Source organism: Schistocerca americana, chromosome 9, assembly GCF_021461395.2.
Source record: "Schistocerca americana isolate TAMUIC-IGC-003095 chromosome 9, iqSchAmer2.1, whole genome shotgun sequence".
Classification (NCBI taxonomy): Eukaryota; Metazoa; Arthropoda; class Insecta; order Orthoptera; family Acrididae; genus Schistocerca; species Schistocerca americana.
The window spans coordinates 9,450,508-9,468,542 of NC_060127.1; the positions used below are offsets into that span (position 1 = coordinate 9,450,508).

Below are 18,035 nucleotides of genomic sequence, written 5' to 3' on the forward strand. Positions count from 1 at the left end.
CACTGATTTAAACAGGGATGATACGACATTAAACGATATCCATGGCTCAATTTCATTCATACTGACCCTTTCATTTGATTTTAAAGAGTTTAATTCTGTTCTTATAACATTATAGCTGCAAATGAATTTACAAATGATGTCCAATTTTCTACAGAAAGTCCTCGACACAAACACACATACTGTACATTCTTGAAGCACAAATCTGATACACCCCTGCATTTAAACACAGTTTGTACTCTTGCATATTAGCGGTAGCAGTGCATTAGTTTTCATCTGGTGCCCCAAATGTTGTCCACACTCCACTGGCTATGGGGACACATCCTGGATAGGACCTTCCTATCCAGTGCATCATATGTTGTCCTAGATCCACTACTGGTTATGGGGGCCGGTGTCAGATGGGACCATCATATCCTGTGCCCCGTATATTATCCTGCATCCACCGGTCAAAGCGGTGGTCCGTCTGCTGTCTGAAGGCGCCCACCTTGCCCTTGCGCACAGAGGCCAGCTCCTGGGGCACCGGCGGTAGGCCTGTGGTGGAGCGCAGCCTCTGCACCGGGCCGTCGTAGTTGGTGGCCGGCTTCTGGCGCATGCTGCTGAAGCTGAAGTGCTCCTCCAGTTGTTCCACTTCCTCTTCCGTTACAATCCGGCCCAGAAAGGTTGCCGTCTTCCGTATCACTGCACGAAGATCCTGTGGGCATCCACCACAGTAGGCATATAGTTGACATTGTAACTATATTGCAGACAGCATAGGCCTTGAAAAGGCCAGTTAAACGGAATGGACAGTGTCTTGAAATGAAGTTATAAGGTGGACACAAACAAGAGTAATGAAATACAGCTCAAAGAAAGCAGCTGATGTTAAAGAATAAGACTAGGAAATGAGATGCTAAAATTACTGTATAGATTTTGCTATTTTGGTACCAAAATAACATGACACCAAAAGTAGAGAGAATAGGTGGTGTTTTTGAAAAAAGCGTCACATATTACAACAGCAGGTAGTATTGATGGAAAATAAAATAAAAATTCCCATAATGATGAGTGATGGAACCAATACCCGATGAGATATGGATCAAACTATTCTCTCACTCCCATCTGTGTGTCACACAGAAGTGGACGCTATAGACAGGTCTCCACATGGTTACCATACCTCCTGACACATTCTTCAGGCCTTCTTCACAGAAATCACACACACTTTCATATACACAGATTAGTCACATGCTCCTATAATGCCTGCAGTGTGGAGGAGCTGAGCACTCCAGTGCCTCTTAAAAGTCCAAATATCCAACAGTTTGAGGTCTAGTTAATACAGAGTCAATGCTACCGAACCTTCTCAGACAATCCATCTTCAACGAAACTTTGCAGTGAGCCACTGTCGCACAGTCTGTAGAAAATGGGGTGGTGCCGCAGGGTGCACAAACCGTAGTCGTTGTCTTTGTGTGAGGGGTGGCATTCTACACTTGCCCTAGAAATTCAACAAACAGAAGAGGATGAAACAGAGCACCTGATAATCTGTCTATGGCTCAGTAAGTCTGTCACCTACTGTTCCTGCCCACACATTGTTCCTGAAGCTGTCGATTGCTTGAGATTTTCTATCTGCCCACACATGTCTTCTGTGGTAATTTACAGTGCCATCACATGTAAATCCTGCGTCCTCTGTAAATAAAATTCTGGCAGTGAACTTTGGATCTTCAACAACCCATATCTTAAGAAGTGGGCCTGCTAGTTTCTGGTCAGATCATAACAGGACGTTTTATTCCACAATGGCGTTCAAAATTTAAGGCCCAAGGTAATTGTGGCATTAGGTATCATAGCCAAGTATCTTGGCTCCATGAAAGTGTGGTCGTAGACAGAATTCACTGCTACAGTGTAGTACAGAAAGTTATAGAAATAAATAGGCATCGAGACAAAGAGAAATACCACTTTTATTGAAAGCTCATAATAATACTGAATTTAGCGTGGTTTATGACGTCCCCCCCCCCCCCCCCCCCCATCAAAGCGGTGGGACACGGTTATGATTAGAGTGTGTGGTCACTGTGGACAGCAGTACGTACTCTGCAGTGTCCCCCCAGACTGGCCACATGGCTGGTGAGGAGTCCCTGAGTTCCTCTCCTCCACCAGCGCGGTGGACAACTGCTGGTGCTGGTGGACGTGTCGTAATCCCAGACGAGCTCGGTGGGACTTTACTCGGGGGAACGGGCAGACCAGTTCGTTCGCCGAGTGTACTCTCATTCCAAAAGCTTTTCCACCTGTGCAGCTCGATCCGGTGGCGTATTGTCATCCATAAAACTGAAGTAAGGGGAAGAAGACCAGGGTCAGGATAACACTGACCGTTGAGAGTACTGTGTTTGGATATTTGGAGGTATGTGAGCCCGGTCTTCCTGATTTAGGTTTTCCGTGATTTCCCTAAATCGCTCCAGGCAAATGCCGGGATGGTTCCTTTGAAAGGGCACAGTCGACTTCCTTCCCCAACCTTCCCTAATCTGATGAGACCAATGACCTCGCTGTTTGGTCTCTTCCCCCAAACAACCCAACCCCCCTCTGTGCGTCCATGCTGCACTGCACCTCCCCCACAATACGACACTTAGAAAACAAAATCCATCATGCTTGACAATGTTTCGGGGTGCATAACGTGTTCCCACTCCTCGACCTATGAGAGTACACCTGGCATCACTATTTGGACAAGTACTGGTCATCGGACAGAGAGATTGACCCCCTGCAGGTACCGTACCACTGTAGAGAGTGATTGCTTGCCTCGCGGTCCTGTTAAACGTAGCGTCCATCTGCGCCTGTAGCTGACCTCTGTCCATCACCTCCCTGTCGGCAGATGCGCCTGTGGTTCAGAATGCTGCTCATGCACGTGAAACAATGCTGGGAGCAGTAGCGAACTCCTGGGATATACTCGCCACACGTCGTCCTCCTTCCAGCTTCCCCATTGATTTTCCCTCATGCGAATTCATCCAGATGTCTCCAGGCCATGTCGCAATGAAGACCACTGATCGCCCCTCACTGTGTTTCGGCCTTCCTTCAGTCGCCCCGCGACGCAGGGCCAACGTCATCTGCCGGTGCAGTGACGCTGACCTCGTGCCACGTGACGTCCAACTTTCTGTGTGCGAATGGGAGACCTCTGGCAACAAGCTCCCGCATTTATATTCACTTCTAGCGAGTTGTTAACACCTTACCTTACTTTGTGTATCTGGTTCTTAAGTTTTGCAGAGGAGTGTAGTTCTGAGCAATACTACCTTCTGTAGAAATATGTGACACTCTTCTTTAAACACGGTATATAAAACACAGAGGACTACCAAGGAAAAATGTCACCATCTAAATGTATACTTTCCCTGTTTATACCGCCGATAAAAAACTTTAGATTTTGCAGAAAGGTGACAATGCTGAGATTCAGCGCTGTTTTAATGCACCCAAAGATGATCAGTACAGTAGCTGTGGCAACATTGTCAACATCAGCAGTTGACGACTATCACACTCGTTGTAACACTGGAAAAGGTGCAACAATGACATAGTCAGGTAGGACTCTGACACCTACTGCAACAATGGTCAAGTCAGAAAATGGTGAGTATGGCACTGTTGCGACACTGACAAAGTCAGAAGATGACGACTGTGCACTAGTTCCAACAATGACAAAGTCATAAAATTATGATTATAATACTCTCTGCACAATGTCATAGTCATAAGATAATGATTCTGACGCTTGTGGCAAGCTTGGCAAAGTCAAAAGAAGAGTATGACACTTGTCGTCAGTAGATGACTAGTATGACACTCCTTGCAATATTTGCAAAGTCGGAAGAAGATGGGTACAACATTTGTTGCAATGTTGCGCTATCTTCACCACTTTGCTGGAAAATCAAGAGCCACCTTTCGTCACGCTAGGATGTCTGTGTTAAGATATACTTCCGGGAAGAATTTGTCTAGTGTAGAAATATATAGAGAAGTGTAATATGGAGGTACAGCCAAGAAGAGAATGGAAGGTTCTGAAACGTGCTACAGAACAATGGTGGACATTAAGTGTGTAAGATAACAAATGAACAGCTGCTCAATTCAGTAATGAAGTTCGAGAAAACGGAATGTGTTCATAAGCATAAAATTTTTGGTTCAACTCTAATTCAGTTAAAGACATTAAAAACAGACAAAGATAACACGGCAGGTATTCTGAATTTTCAATCTCGAAAGCACCTTGAATGACAGAAAGCTTTTTATGGGACTCTGTGGGCTGAATGGATAATTCATCGGAGATCAGTGTAACCTAAAAAATTATTTCTGTTAAATGTCAGATATTTTCTTTAGGTGAGTAAATTCCCAAATAGTATTATAGCTCTGTATTTCACCACTTTCTGTGCTGAGGTTAGATTCATGAACTCTCTCTTACTGTCAAACACAGATGAATTGTTGATAAAAAATTTATCAGCTGAATAAATGTACAGTTAAGCTACGGTACATATAGCTAGATGCTTGAAAGGATGCATGCAAGGTGTGAGTGTGTGTGTGTGTGTGTGTGTGTGTGTGTGTGTGTGTGTGTGTGTGTGTGTGTGTGAACCTCAAGCATAATTCTAATTATTTTCTCTTGTGCGATGAATAGTTTTTGCCTAAGTGAGGATATACTCCAGAAGCCATCAATGTAGGAAAATTTGCTGAATATGTCAACCTAGTGTCATCTATATTCGAAATGTTGACCATTATACTTATGGCAAAAGTAACTAAAGTGTTTCAGCAGGGCAACATTTCCCATTTTCGCTGATATACACAACCAACAACTCAGAGCTTTCTGCCTTGTTCATTATCTCTCGTACGTATAGTAAGTAAATGGGGTATGGCGTATTTGTGATGGGACAAAACTGTATCAGCTGAATTCTTTCAAAATTTAAAACTTGCCCATTTGCTCAAAGCCATTTAGTAACTTCCACATTATCATCGCTTACTATTTACTCTGCTGATGCCTCTTTGCTCGGATTAAAAAAATGAGTGTATCTTCTGCAAACAGAACTAATTCTGCGTCCAGATTCAAATAGCGTGGTAACCCAGAACATAAAGCACGAACAGTATTGGGCCAATGATGAAAATCTCTGAACCTCCGTTGTAATTTTTGGCAGTGAAAATGTTGTGGACTAGGGTAACATACTGCGTTGTGTTTCCTAAATAAAAAGTAACCCAGGCACGTGCTTAACTACATATTCGATAAAAATTTTACTTTTCAAAAGAAAATTCTGAATGACACAATCAGATGGTTCTGAATTAAAATCGTTTTCGAAAGCGTTTTCCTCCATCCCTTGTGCCGAGGATATCATGTGTGAAGATTGCAAGCTTTCTTTGAGAGGTTTGATGATGAATGGTACCAAAACTGCTGTAGGTCGAAAGTCGGCAACTGTGCAGTTCGTCAGAGGTGTGGGCACTTCACAGCTATTCCAATCACTACTGCTAGTCATGTTCACTTACCTTTTTCATATTTTCGTTAGTGTTCCACAAGATATTTGGCTCATGCCGGATTTTCCAGAACTCGAGGACATTGGTCCAATATGGTGTGTAGTAAACTGCAAAAGAAAGGGAAACTTAAGGGTGGAAAGGGTATGAGATGGTTCAAATGGCTCTGAGCACTATGGGACTTAACATCTGAGGTCATCAGTCCCATAGAACTTAGAACTACTTCAACCTAACTAACCTAAGGACTTCACACACATCCATGCCCGAGGCAGGATTCGAACCTGCGACCGTAGCGGTCGCGCGGTTCCATACTGTAGCGCCTAGAACCGCTCAGCCACTCCGGCCGGCAATTGATTGCAAAACACAGTCAAATTTACAAAGACGTTTGCTGCATGAGACCCCTCTCGTCTGGATGCATGTGTTGTTTCGGTTGGGAAAGGTGTCAGAGAGCCACTTCTCTGGTCCACTACCGTTGTAGCCGATCCTTGTTATGCTGGCTACTGACGGGTCTGGGCGTCTTCCTGCCGAGGGCAGTACCTCAGTATTAAGCAGAGGAGTAACAAATAAGGACACTTGATGTTTGTGACGCACTGTTGAGCCCGGCTGCTGATGGTCTCTGACCAGCGGCGCGCGATGGCACAGTATGTGGCAGGGCGGCCATTACTCACTGCGAGAGGGCTGGCCCAGGTGTGAGGAGGCGACGCTGTGTCGCAGTACGGCGACATTCCCCTGTGGTTGTCACACGTGCTCTACCACAACCTTGACGAAGGCTGTCGGTTCCCTTGCAGTCTAACATCGAACCACTATCCCATCCGAACGCCCCACTAGTCTCGATATTGCTCGATTCTACCGGCCAGAGAAATGAAAGCTCATAATGAGGCGTGTTGCAAACTCCGTCAGGTACTGATAACGCTGTCTCAAATAAGTACGCGTTATCTTCACTGTGAACAAACGTCTAAGGCTGCTCGCACCCAGTGAATACCACGGAAGGTCCAGTAACAGCACTACACATGAACGGAATGGACGGTGTCTTGAAAGGAGGGTATAAAATGAACATCAACAAAAGCAAAACGAGGATAATGGAATGTAGTCGAATTAGGTCAGGTGACGCTGAGGGTATTAGATTAGGAAATGAGACACTTAAAGTAGAAAAGGAGTTTTGCTATTTGGGGAGCAAAATAACTGATGATGATCGAAGTAGAGAGGATATAAAATGTACATTGTCAATGGCAAGGCAAGCGTTTCTGAAGAAGAGAAATTTGTTAACATCGGGTATACATTTAAGTGTCAGGAAGTCGTTTCTGAAAGTATTTGTATGGAGTGTAGCCATGTATAGAAGTGAAACATGGACGATAAATAGTTTAGACAAGAAGAGAATAGAAGCTTTCGAAATGTGGTGCTACAGAAGAATGCTGAAGATTAGATGGGTAGATCACATAACTAATGGGGAGTTATTGAATAGAATTGGGGAGAGAAGGACTTTGTGGCACAACTTGACTAGAAGAAGGGATCGGTTGGTAGGACATGTTCTGAGGCATCAAAGGATCACCAGTTTAGTACTGGAGGGCAGCGTGGAGGGTAAAACTCGTAGAGGGAGACCAAGAGATGAATACACTAAGCATATTCAGAAGGATGTAGGATGCAGTAGGTACTGGGAGATGGAGAAGCTTGCACAGGATAGAGTAGCGTGGAGAGCTGCATCAAACCAGTCTCAGGACTGAAGGCCACAACAACAACAACAACAACAACAACAACATGAACACTAATGCAATCTGCTGGCTGTTCTACCGGTCACGCAAAATTGAAACTCTAATCTTTTACATATCTGCTGATGATGGATACGTGTGTGAAACTACACTGACTCCTGGCCATATCTTCTGGGCGCTTCAGTTTCCTTGCCAGACAGGACGTTTCCTTCTTTTGTGGCGGGGCTTACACGCAGTTCTGTAGACGCAGGCCACTTCACGGTGTGTAACAAAAGCAGCGTCTGGCAACAGTATCGTTCTATCGTTTCCTCCTTTTTTGCTTCACAGTGCGTGGATAACCCAACTGTTGGTAATTCCCATTTGAGCTCCAGAACTCGTCGTATTTTTCGACAAGAGTTGTTTTGTGGGATGCGTGTAGGAGAGAATGATGTGCAGTTGACGGAATGTGCGCGCTCAGTACTTCTACGGTCATTTTCTCCGTGATGCAGAACGCCTCTCTTGTAAAGCCTGCACTGCATTTCGCTGGGCATATCCTCAACACTCTCACGCTTACTAAACGATCCCTTGATGAGACGTGCAGCTCTTCATTCCACATTCTCTAAGCACGGGTAGAGCGAACATTTAAAACGATAGTGTTTTCGTTAAGTACCCTCTTATAAATCGCAACAGACATGTACATAATTACTTTGTGCGGGGTGATAAGGCAGAGTTTTGCAGTGGATAGCTGATGTGAATGATGCGAGCGTTCGTTCGTCTCTCGGAGTCCACGCCCCCTCGCATCGAGCTCCCGCTGGTGGCTGGTGAGACCCGTAGTATGTCAGCTGGCGAGATAGTCGAGACCTTTAAATGAGTGGTTCATGAAAAGGCTCGGAGAGTGAGTTTACACAGTGAGATGACAGAGGTCACGCCGTACCCGTCAATGTCGCGTCGGACCTCCTTTTGCACGGCGTAGTGAACCAGCTCGGTGTGGCATGGACTCAGCAAGTTTTTGAAAGTCCTCTGCAGAAACATTCAGCTAAGCTGCCTCTACTGCTGCCTGTGATTGCGAAAGAGTTCTTTGTGCAGGATTTTGTGCACAAATCTTCCTCTCGATTACCTCCCACAAATGTTCGATTGTGTTTATGTCAGGCAACCTGGGCGGCCAAATCTTTGGTTCGAGTTGTCCAGAATGTACTTCAGACCAGTCGCGTACAATTGTGGCCCGGTGGCATGGCGCATTGCCATCCGTACAAATTCCATCGTTGTTTGGGAACGTGAAGTGCAGGATGGCTGCAGATAGTCTCCATGTAGCTTAACCTAACCACTAACTTTGAACGGGGAATAGTAATTGGAGGAAGACGCATGGGACATTAAATTTCGGAAATCGTTTGGGAATTTAATATTACGAGATCCAGAGTGTCAAGAGCGTGCCGAGAACACCACATTTGGGATGTTACCACTTGTAGTCAATGATCGGTTCAGTTGGACTAGAGGACCCAGGTCATTTTACGTAAAGACGGGCCTCGCCGTTGTGGAGCCACCACCACCAGCTTGCACAGAGCATTGTTGACAACTTGGGTCCCCGTGGCTCCGTGGGATTTGCGCCACTATCGAAACCCACCATCAGCTCTTGCCAACTGAAACTGGGCTCATCTGGTCAGACCACGGTTTTCCCGTCGTCTAGGGTCCAACCGATACGGTCAGGAGCCCAGCAGAGGCGCTGCAGGCGATGTCGTGCTGTTAGCATAGGCAGTCACTTCGGTCGTCTGCTGCCATAGCCCGTCATCACCACATCTCGTCTCACTGTCCTATCGGATACGTTCGTCGTACGTCCCACTCTGATTTCTGCGGTTATGTGACGCCGAGTTGACTGTCTGCTAGCACTGGCAGCTCCACGCAGACGCCACTGCTCTCCATCGTTAGGTGAAGGACGTCGGCCACCATTTTGTTCATGGTGAGAGGTAATATCCGAAATTTGGTGTTCTCGACACACTCTTGACACTATGGATCTCAGAATATTGAATTCCCAAACTATTTTCGAAATTGAATGTCCCATGCCGGCCGCGGTGGTCTAGCGGTTCTGGCGCTGCAGTCCGGAACCGCGGGACTGCTACGGTCGCAGGTTCGAATCCTGCCTCGGGCATGGGTGTGTGTGATGTCCTTAGGTTAGTTAGGTTTAAGTAGTTCTAAGTTCTAGGGGACTTATGACCAAAGATGTTGAGTCCCATAGTGCTCAGAGCCATTTGAACCATTTTTTGAATGTCCCATGCGCCTATCTCCAATTACTATTCCCCGTTCAGGGTTTGTTAATTTCCATCGTGCAGTCACAACCATGTCGGAAACCTTTCCACATGAATCACGGGAGTATAAATTTCCCTCCTCCAATGTACTACCCTGTAATAACTCCCTCTGTACGCGATACTACCGCCATCTGTATCTGAGCATATTGCTATCTCATGACTCTTGTCAGCTCATTGTATTTAAACGTCACATTATGACGCATTGGCGGTCAAAACTTTCCCTAAATCTAAGTTACGGCACGAAGACTAAGATTCCGCAAGTTCACGGAGGTGTGGAAGTTATAAGCGTGCACTTACTCCACCTGCTTCAAGGTCTGCTGTTTCCCTTTTTTTCCGCCTTCACATTTCTAAAATATTTCGGTGCTTCCTCATTAGTTTAATGGAAGTATGTTCTGTAGCATTCGCTGGTGTGCTCATCTTATGAGGAATGAGTCGTCATTGTGATTAATTGACGAATTAAGCACGAAACACACAAATGTGAGTAAGTATTTGTGGCACGTTCATCGACTTGTAAAACAAACTACGTTCGGAATACAAAGCACAGGAAAGATTGATACATGTAACTTATAATTTGTATGCGGTAGGGTCCGCAGCTGCGATGAATTTTTTGAAAGATTTCTTGAAGTCTTCAGCCATTCTCTTTATTTCCTGTACGATTGCACAATTTCGGCCTCAGGCAATTTTTAAGTATTTTATGTATGATTATTAGCAATAGATTATGTTACGTACGTCGTTGCTCCTACGATATCATCTTATGCCTATATAATAAATCCGAGATGTTCACGCTATTTTAGGAGTACGTTACTTTAGAGCAGTTTCCAACCGAATATACTTTCTGGAACGACAAACGTCATTGTCGCCTTGAATTATGATTAACCTGTTGCTACTTCGGCTTAAAGTGCTTGCTGTGACTGCACTTTGTTCAAAATTCTGTGCATGGGAATATACATATAAGGTGTGCCACAAATTCTCGATCATTATTTCACGTCGTTGGTTTCATTTTTACAGGTTCCCACACCTATTCCACGTACTGCCATTATTGAAAAATATAAAAGTGCGAAAGTTTCGCTCGTGTCCCCTGTTTACAACCGATGCTCGGCTGACTGGCGCCGGGAAAATCTTGTAATACACAGATAGACTCAACACCATCTCATCCACGCACGCATTTTCAAGTGACACGAATACGGCTCTCTATTGAAACTGCATTTGCTATCGCTGTAAACAGGCCGCAGCGATAAACACGTCAAAGAGCAGGATTGTGTTTACCAAATCCCGTCTCTACTCACGGACAATTGTATGTTACCTTTTCAAGCTTATCTAAATCAACTAACATTCCTGTATCCATGAAAGACAATGGAGAACAAAAAGTACACTAGGATTATATTCTTACGTCAAATATCGTTTACACCGACGAACTATAATGCTTTTTTTAAAAAAGTGTGTGGTAATGTATGTACAAGAATGTACCATAAATTCATGATTAATTACTTTGTACGGTTCATTTTTAAAGACGTTTTATCTTCATTCCCACGACTACCCTTGCCGCAACGGCTACATCTATTGTCATTATTTACAAATTTAAAACTGCTAAAGTTTCGCACAGGTCCCCTGGTCTTTCGTTACGTTCTCAAATTAAATGACGACTAAATAAGGAAACAACGAATCGAAACGAAACAAGCGATACAGAAGCACAGCAGGAAGTCATTTTCACGAGCGAGAGAGTCTCGTATCGAACGAACACAAAAGTCAATAAAAATTTCTTCGGCCTGCTATACTGTATGTGACGTCAAAATGACTCCACGTGCTGGCGAACACTTGAGAACTGCCAGTCCACACAATCCCCGTATTTTGTTTTGGGTCCCCTAGTGGCGGGGGTTTCAGTGTGTGCCACGGCTGAACAAAACATAAATAAATAAATAAATTAAATTAAATTAAATCGCGCAACTGTGTGATTTCGATGTGGTAGCAAAAACTTCGTTTACCAGCCGCCGTGTATTTTGCAGGTGGACAACGCATTGTCGGTGACGTTGTGTTCCGACCTCGAGATGACCCTCTCAGACAGTTGAAGCCCACGACTGAAAAACATAAAAGACATTCCCTTTGGAATTAAAACCTGTTTTAAGAAATGTGGCTGGCGCATTCAGTAGTTTTAGTGGACAACAGGATGTAGTTATGTAATAATGAAAGCGCGACGCCCAACTATGCTTACTGCAGTACGGGTCTGTTATCTTCCTGTATCCTTTCTTATTACTTCTGATGCAGAAAAGTATCTAAGATGGAGGATAAATTAATGAAAAATTATAAAAAGAAGATTGTTTTGCCATCAAATTTAAGTGTATACCATTGATAGTATCCTCATGGGGAAACTCTTCTTTACTACCACTTGTATAAACGTCGCATCAGGACGGCTCTCAGTGCCATAAGAAAAAGTTAGTTATTATTTCAAGTCACGACTCGGTCGATTAATTATGATCTCATCCTTCTGTCCTTGCCTTGTGCTAATCTGCCCACCTCTACACACAACACCCTCCACAGCCCATTCCTCATACTCCACTCCCTGTCTGCCCCCTAAACTCTAACTTGCTGCTCCCAGCGCGAGGTTAAAAATATTCCACATCTGGCACTCACCTTCGCTGCTTCTGGCGACAGACTTCGATCAGCGCGTTTCGTCGCTATTCTCTTTGCTACTTCTTACTTTCGTACTTAATGTGTAGACTTAACTTACAACATTCTTCTTTGTCGCCACACCTAAGTGATTCCACATTCTTCTTCAACTTATTTCCGACGGTGCACGTTTCACTTCCACACAATGTTCTGCTCCAAACTTGCATTTTCAGGGACGTGTTCCTCATTTTCGTACCAAGATCTGTTTTCAGATAATTGCTCTCACTTCTTTTACTACTATGGTCTTTCCTTCGTGAGGGATCACAGTCACATAGAGTTTTTTAAAAGAAATTTCCGTCATTTGATTGTTAATTGTTCATTTGTTTTACACAGTCATGATTTCGGCCCTTGAAGCCATTATCAAGAGCATGTTGAAATGTTGAAATAGGTCTCACTGTTTGTGTGACATTTCATCGTAGAAAAAACGTGGTGAACAGAAGTGATAAACGCTGGTCACAGGAATATTAAATACTCCACACTGTATGTTAATGGTTTCTCATTGTGCACAAAGTCAGCCATATTATGTACATTCCATATGTACTCGTATTCTGTACGGCGACGACCGCTCTAGAAGACTAGAAATATGTTTTTTCGAGGAGGGCATGTCACAGATAGACATATTTTAGCATTTCAACATTCAGTTGGTAATGGCACCAAAAGTCGAAATCGTGATTGTGTAAAATAAATGAACAAGGAACACTCAAATGACGGAAATTTCTTTTAAAAAATCTTTTACTACTGTGTCGCTCACATTTTTGATATTAAACAACGTGCTACTTTACTTTCAACTGCTCCTCATCACTTTCGTCTACACCTTCTGCATCCTTAAGTAATATCCCGTATCAAGTACGTTCCCCATTTCTTTCAAGAAATCTTCTAAGGCATCCTTTTATCCAGTTGGAAAGTCCTTGTCGTCTACGCTTTGCACTTTTATCCCTCTTCCGAAATATTCATTCAGTTCATTCATGAAAGTTACGACTCAGAGAGAACGGACAACCGGATTTTTTTTCCTTACCGAAATGCCTAAGAACACTGGCAAGAAACGCGTCGTAATATTCTTCCAGCGGAAGTTTCATATTTCACATCAGCCGAATAGAAGGAGGTGGCAGCATCTTTTGGATTCCGGGCGACGTATATAATCTATGAAAAAATAGGCAAATAGGCAATTATCATCATCGTCGAAGTCAACCGAATGATTTAATATACCAGCTTCGGACTATTTCTCTACCCTTCAACTCCCTAATTCAGCTCTCTGTGGGAAAAATGTACACTCAATTTTTCTTTTTTGTGCAAGCTCCGATTTCTCTTATTTTATTATGATCATGTCTCCCTATGTAGGCGGCGTCAATTCAGTATGATGTTGACTCAAATTTGGTGGGGAGATATCGCAGCAACGAAAAAGTCTTTGTGTTAATGTTTGCCATCCCAAGTCACTGATGATATCCGTAACACTCTCTCCCCTATTTCGCGGTAATAGAAAACGAGCTGTCCTTATTTGAACTTTTTGGAAGGCCTCCCTCAATCCTACCTGTTGAGATTCCGTTGCTGCAGAGCATTAGTCTAGCAGAGGACGAGCAAGCGTAGTGTGGGCAGTCTCTTTACTAGAGCCGTCGCATCTTGCAACTGTCCCGCCAGTAAAATGTAGGCTTTAGTTTACCTTTCCCACAGCATTGTCTACGGCTTCGTTCCAACTTAAGTTATTGGTAATTGTAATTCCTAGGAACTTGGTCGAATTGACAGCCTTTACATTTATTTCATTTATCGTGTAATCGAAATTTAACCGTTTCTTCTTGTACTCATATCTCTCTCTTACACATTTCCTTACTGAGACACAACTTTCACTTTTCGACCATTCAGATATCGTGTTTAAGTCATTTTGCAATTGGTTTTTGTCTTCTGATGACTTCGCTAAACGGTAAGATACTCGTGTAGCATTATATGTAAAAAATGTAAGAGGGCTGATCAGATTGTCTCCTAAATCGTATGCGTAGACTAGCAACATTAGAACCCCTGTAACAGCTCCTTGAGGAACGCCACGTATCACTTCTGCTTGGTTCAAGAATCATAAAAGAACACTGTATACATGGAAGAAGCCTGGATATACCGAAAGGTTTCAGATAGATTATATAATGGTAAGACAGAGATTAGGAACCAGGTTTTAAATTGTAAGACATTTCCAGGGGCAGGTGTGGACTCTGACCACAATCTATTGGTTATGAACTGTAGATTAAAACTAAGGAAATTGCAAAAAGTTGGGAATTTAAGGACATGGGACCTGGATAAATTGAAAGAACCAGAGGTTGTAGAGAGTTTCAGGGAGAGCATTAGGGAACGATTGACAAGAATGGGGGAATGAAATACAGTAGAAGGAGAATGGGTAGCTTTGAGGGATGAAGTAGTGAAGGCAGCAGAGGATCAAGTAGGTAAAAAGACGATGGCTAGTAGAAATCCTTGGGTAACAGAAGAGATACTGAATTTAATTGATGAAAGGAGAAAATACAAAAATGCAGTCAATGGAGCAGGCAAAAAGGAATACAAACGTCTCAAAAATGAGATCGACAGGAAGTCCAAAATGGCTAAGCAGGGATGGCTGGAGGACAAATGTAAGGATGTAGAGGCATATATCACTAGGGGCGAGATAGATACTGCCTACAGGAAAATTAAAGAGACCTTTGGAGAAAAGACAGCCACTTCTATGAACATCAAGAGCTCAGATGGAAACCCAGCTCTAACCAAATAAGGGAAAGCAGAAAGGTGGAAGGAGTATATAGGGGGTCTATACAAGGGCGATGTACTTGAGGTCAACATTATGGAAATGGAAGAGGATGTAGATGAAAATGAAATGGGAGATATGATACTGCGTGAAGAGTTTGACAGAGCACTAAAAGACCTAAGTCGAAACAAGGCCCCGGGAGTAGACAACATTCCATTAGAACTACCGACAGCCTTGGGAGAGCCAGCCCTCACAAAACTCTACCATCTGGTGAGCAAAATGTATGAGACAGGCGAAATGCCCTCAGACTTCAAGAAGAATATAATAATTCCATTCCCAAAGAAGCAGGGATTGACAGATGTGAAAATTACCGACCTATCGGTTTAATAAGTCTACTAACACGAATTCTTTACAGACGAATGGAAAAACTGGTAGAAGCCGACCTCGGGGAACATCAGTTTGGATTCCGGTGAAATGTTGGAACACGTGAGGCAATACTGACCCTACGACGTATCTTAGAAATTAAATTAAGGAAAGGCAAACCTATGTTTCTAGCATTTGTAGACTTAGAGAAAGCTATTGAAAATGTTGACTGGAATACTCTCTTTCAAATTCTGAAGGTGGCAGGGGTAAAATACTGGGAGCGAAAGCCTCTTTACAATTCGTACAGAAAACAGATGGCAGTTGTAAGAGTCGAGGGGCATGAAAAGGAAGCAGTGGTTGGGAAGGGAGTGAGACAGGGTTGTAGCCTATCCCCGATGTTATTCAATCTATATATTGAACAAGCAGTAAAGGAAACAAGAGAAAAGTTCGGAGTAGGAATTAAAATACATGGATAAGAAATAAAAACTTTGAGGTTCGCCGATGACATTGTAATTGTGTCAGAGACAGCAAAGGGCCTGGAAGAGCAGTTGAACGGAATGGACAGTGTCTTGAAAGGAGGATATAAGATGAACATCAACAAAAGCAAAACGAGGATAATGGAATGTAGTCGAATTAAATCAGGTGATGCTGAGGGTATTAGATAGGGAAATGAGACACTCAAAGTAGTAAAGGAGTTTTGCTATTTGGGGAGCAAAATAACTGATGATGGTCGAAATAGAGAGGATATAAAATGTATACTGGCAATGGCAAGGAAAGCGTTTCTGAAGTAGAGGAATTTGTTAACGTCGAGTACAGATTTAAGTGTCAGGAAGTCGTTTCTGAAAGTATTTGTATGGAGTGTAGCCATGTATGGAAGTGAAACGTGGACGATAAATAGTTTAGACAAGAATAGAATAGAAGCTTCCGAAATGTGGTGCTCCAGAAGAATGCTGAAGATTAGATGGGTAGATCACATAACTAATGAGGAGTTATTGAATAGAATTAGGGAGAAGAGGAGCTTGTGGCACAACTTGACTAGAGGAAGGGATCGGTTGGTAGGACATGTTCTGATACATCGAGGGATGACCAATTTAGTATTGGAGTGCAGTGCGTAGGGTAAAAATCGCAGAGGGAGTCCAAGATATGGATAGATTAAACAGATTCAGAAGGTTGTAGGTTGCGGTAGATACTGGGAGATAAAGAAGCTTGCACAGGATAGAGCAACATGGAGAGCTGCATGAAACCTGTCCCTGGAATGAAGACAACAACAATAGCAAATACGTACTGTGACCTTTGTGAGAGGAAAACTCGGACTGAGTCGCGCAGCTAAGAGATACTCCACAGGCAAGCAATTTCATTAGACGTCTCTTGTGAGAAATTGTGTCAAAAGCCTTCTGAAAATCAAGAAATATGTGTTGGCTTTCAAATTACCCTTCGATGTCATTCATTACATTCCCGCAAATAAAGAGCTAGATGTGTTTCACAAGAAAGATATTGTCTGCATCCGTGCTGACGGTGTCTTACCTTCGAGGTAGTTCATAATTTTTGATCACAATATATGTTCCATAGTCCTACTGCAAATTGACGTTAGTGAGACGAGCCTGAAATCCAGCGGATTACTCCTATTTCCTTTCTTGAGGATCGATGTGAGCTGTGCAACTTTCCAATCTTTTGGTACGGATGTTTCATCAAGCGAGCGGTTGTATAAGTTTATTATGTATGGGGCTGTTGTGCCAGCTTACTCAAAAAGGAACCTTACCGGTATGCTGTCTACATCGGCAGACTTATCTTCATTATGGGCTTTAAGTTCCTTTTCTACACCAAGGACATCTACTTTTAAGTGACTCATGTTGGCAGTTGCTCTCCATTCGAATTCTGTAATACACTGGTGTCCAAAATCAAAGCAACGAACCGCTATTTCCCCGTCCTGTGTCTAATTCACGATATAGTCATACAAACTGTCAGATTCCGGTCAACGAACAATCACGCCAACCACGACGTGAGGGCACCTCTGGAACGGGGCAGAGTTTTCCGGGTGGTGCGACACCCACATTCGCTGTGTGCACAGACACAGGCGGTGCACTGTGGGACAGAGGAGACAACTGCTAGCCACTCTGCAGAGGAGGACCGCAGGAAGGATGGGAGCGGGACAGTGGCAAACCGATGTGGCCCGATGGCTTAATGTGAATCGTTCTGTTTTTTCTCGGATATTGCCACAGAGACCGAAACTGTACACCGAAGACCAGGGCAGGGGTGACCACGTGTGACATCGGAACTAGAGGACCCTTATTTGGTTGCAAGGGCAGGACGGTACTGCCTCGGTACTGCACGGCAACCGGCATCTGACCTGGCAGCACCCACTGGACGTGTTGTATCCAGGCGAAGGGTGTACAGAAGGCTTCGGAAGAGTGGCCTTCATTGTTGGAGACCTGCTGTACGTTTGCCTCTGTTGCGTCTTCACAGAAGGGAATGCCTGGAGTGGAGTCGTCAACGTGACACCTGGACGGTCGGATAGAGTGCCAACGTTTTTCCCACAGATGAGTGCCGATTTGGTCTGGAAAGTGATTCCCGACTGATTCACATCTGGAGGGCACGTGAAATACGATTTCGGGACCCGAACACTATGGAAAGAGGTCGATATCGAGGAGGATCACTAACGGTGTGGGCAGGGTTTATGTCGACGACTCTAACACCTCTTTATTAAATTGTGCGGGTGAATCAGCAAGATTTAACTGCTGTCAGCCATCGTGACGAAATCTCTGCACCTCACACGCGGTGGTTGTGAGATGCTGTGGGCCCAGACTTCGTATTGATGGACAATAACGCTCGACGTCATAGGGCACGCGTGGTCGATGTTTTCTTCAGAAACGGAAGATGCTGCACGCA

General features: G+C 43.9%; 1 protein-coding gene across 1 annotated transcript; it reads right to left on the minus strand.

The window, feature by feature from the left end:
- Positions 1–391: 391 nt before the first annotated feature.
- LOC124551201 (luciferin sulfotransferase-like) lies at positions 392–17,486 on the minus strand (the record flags this gene model as incomplete). The annotated part of the gene is made up of 4 exons (XM_047126192.1): positions 392–688; positions 5,440–5,534; positions 13,105–13,213; positions 17,478–17,486. Coding segments are annotated over 4 exons (510 nt in total), but the record flags the coding sequence as incomplete, so codon positions are not given.
- Between the last annotated feature and the right edge of the window lie 549 nt (positions 17,487–18,035).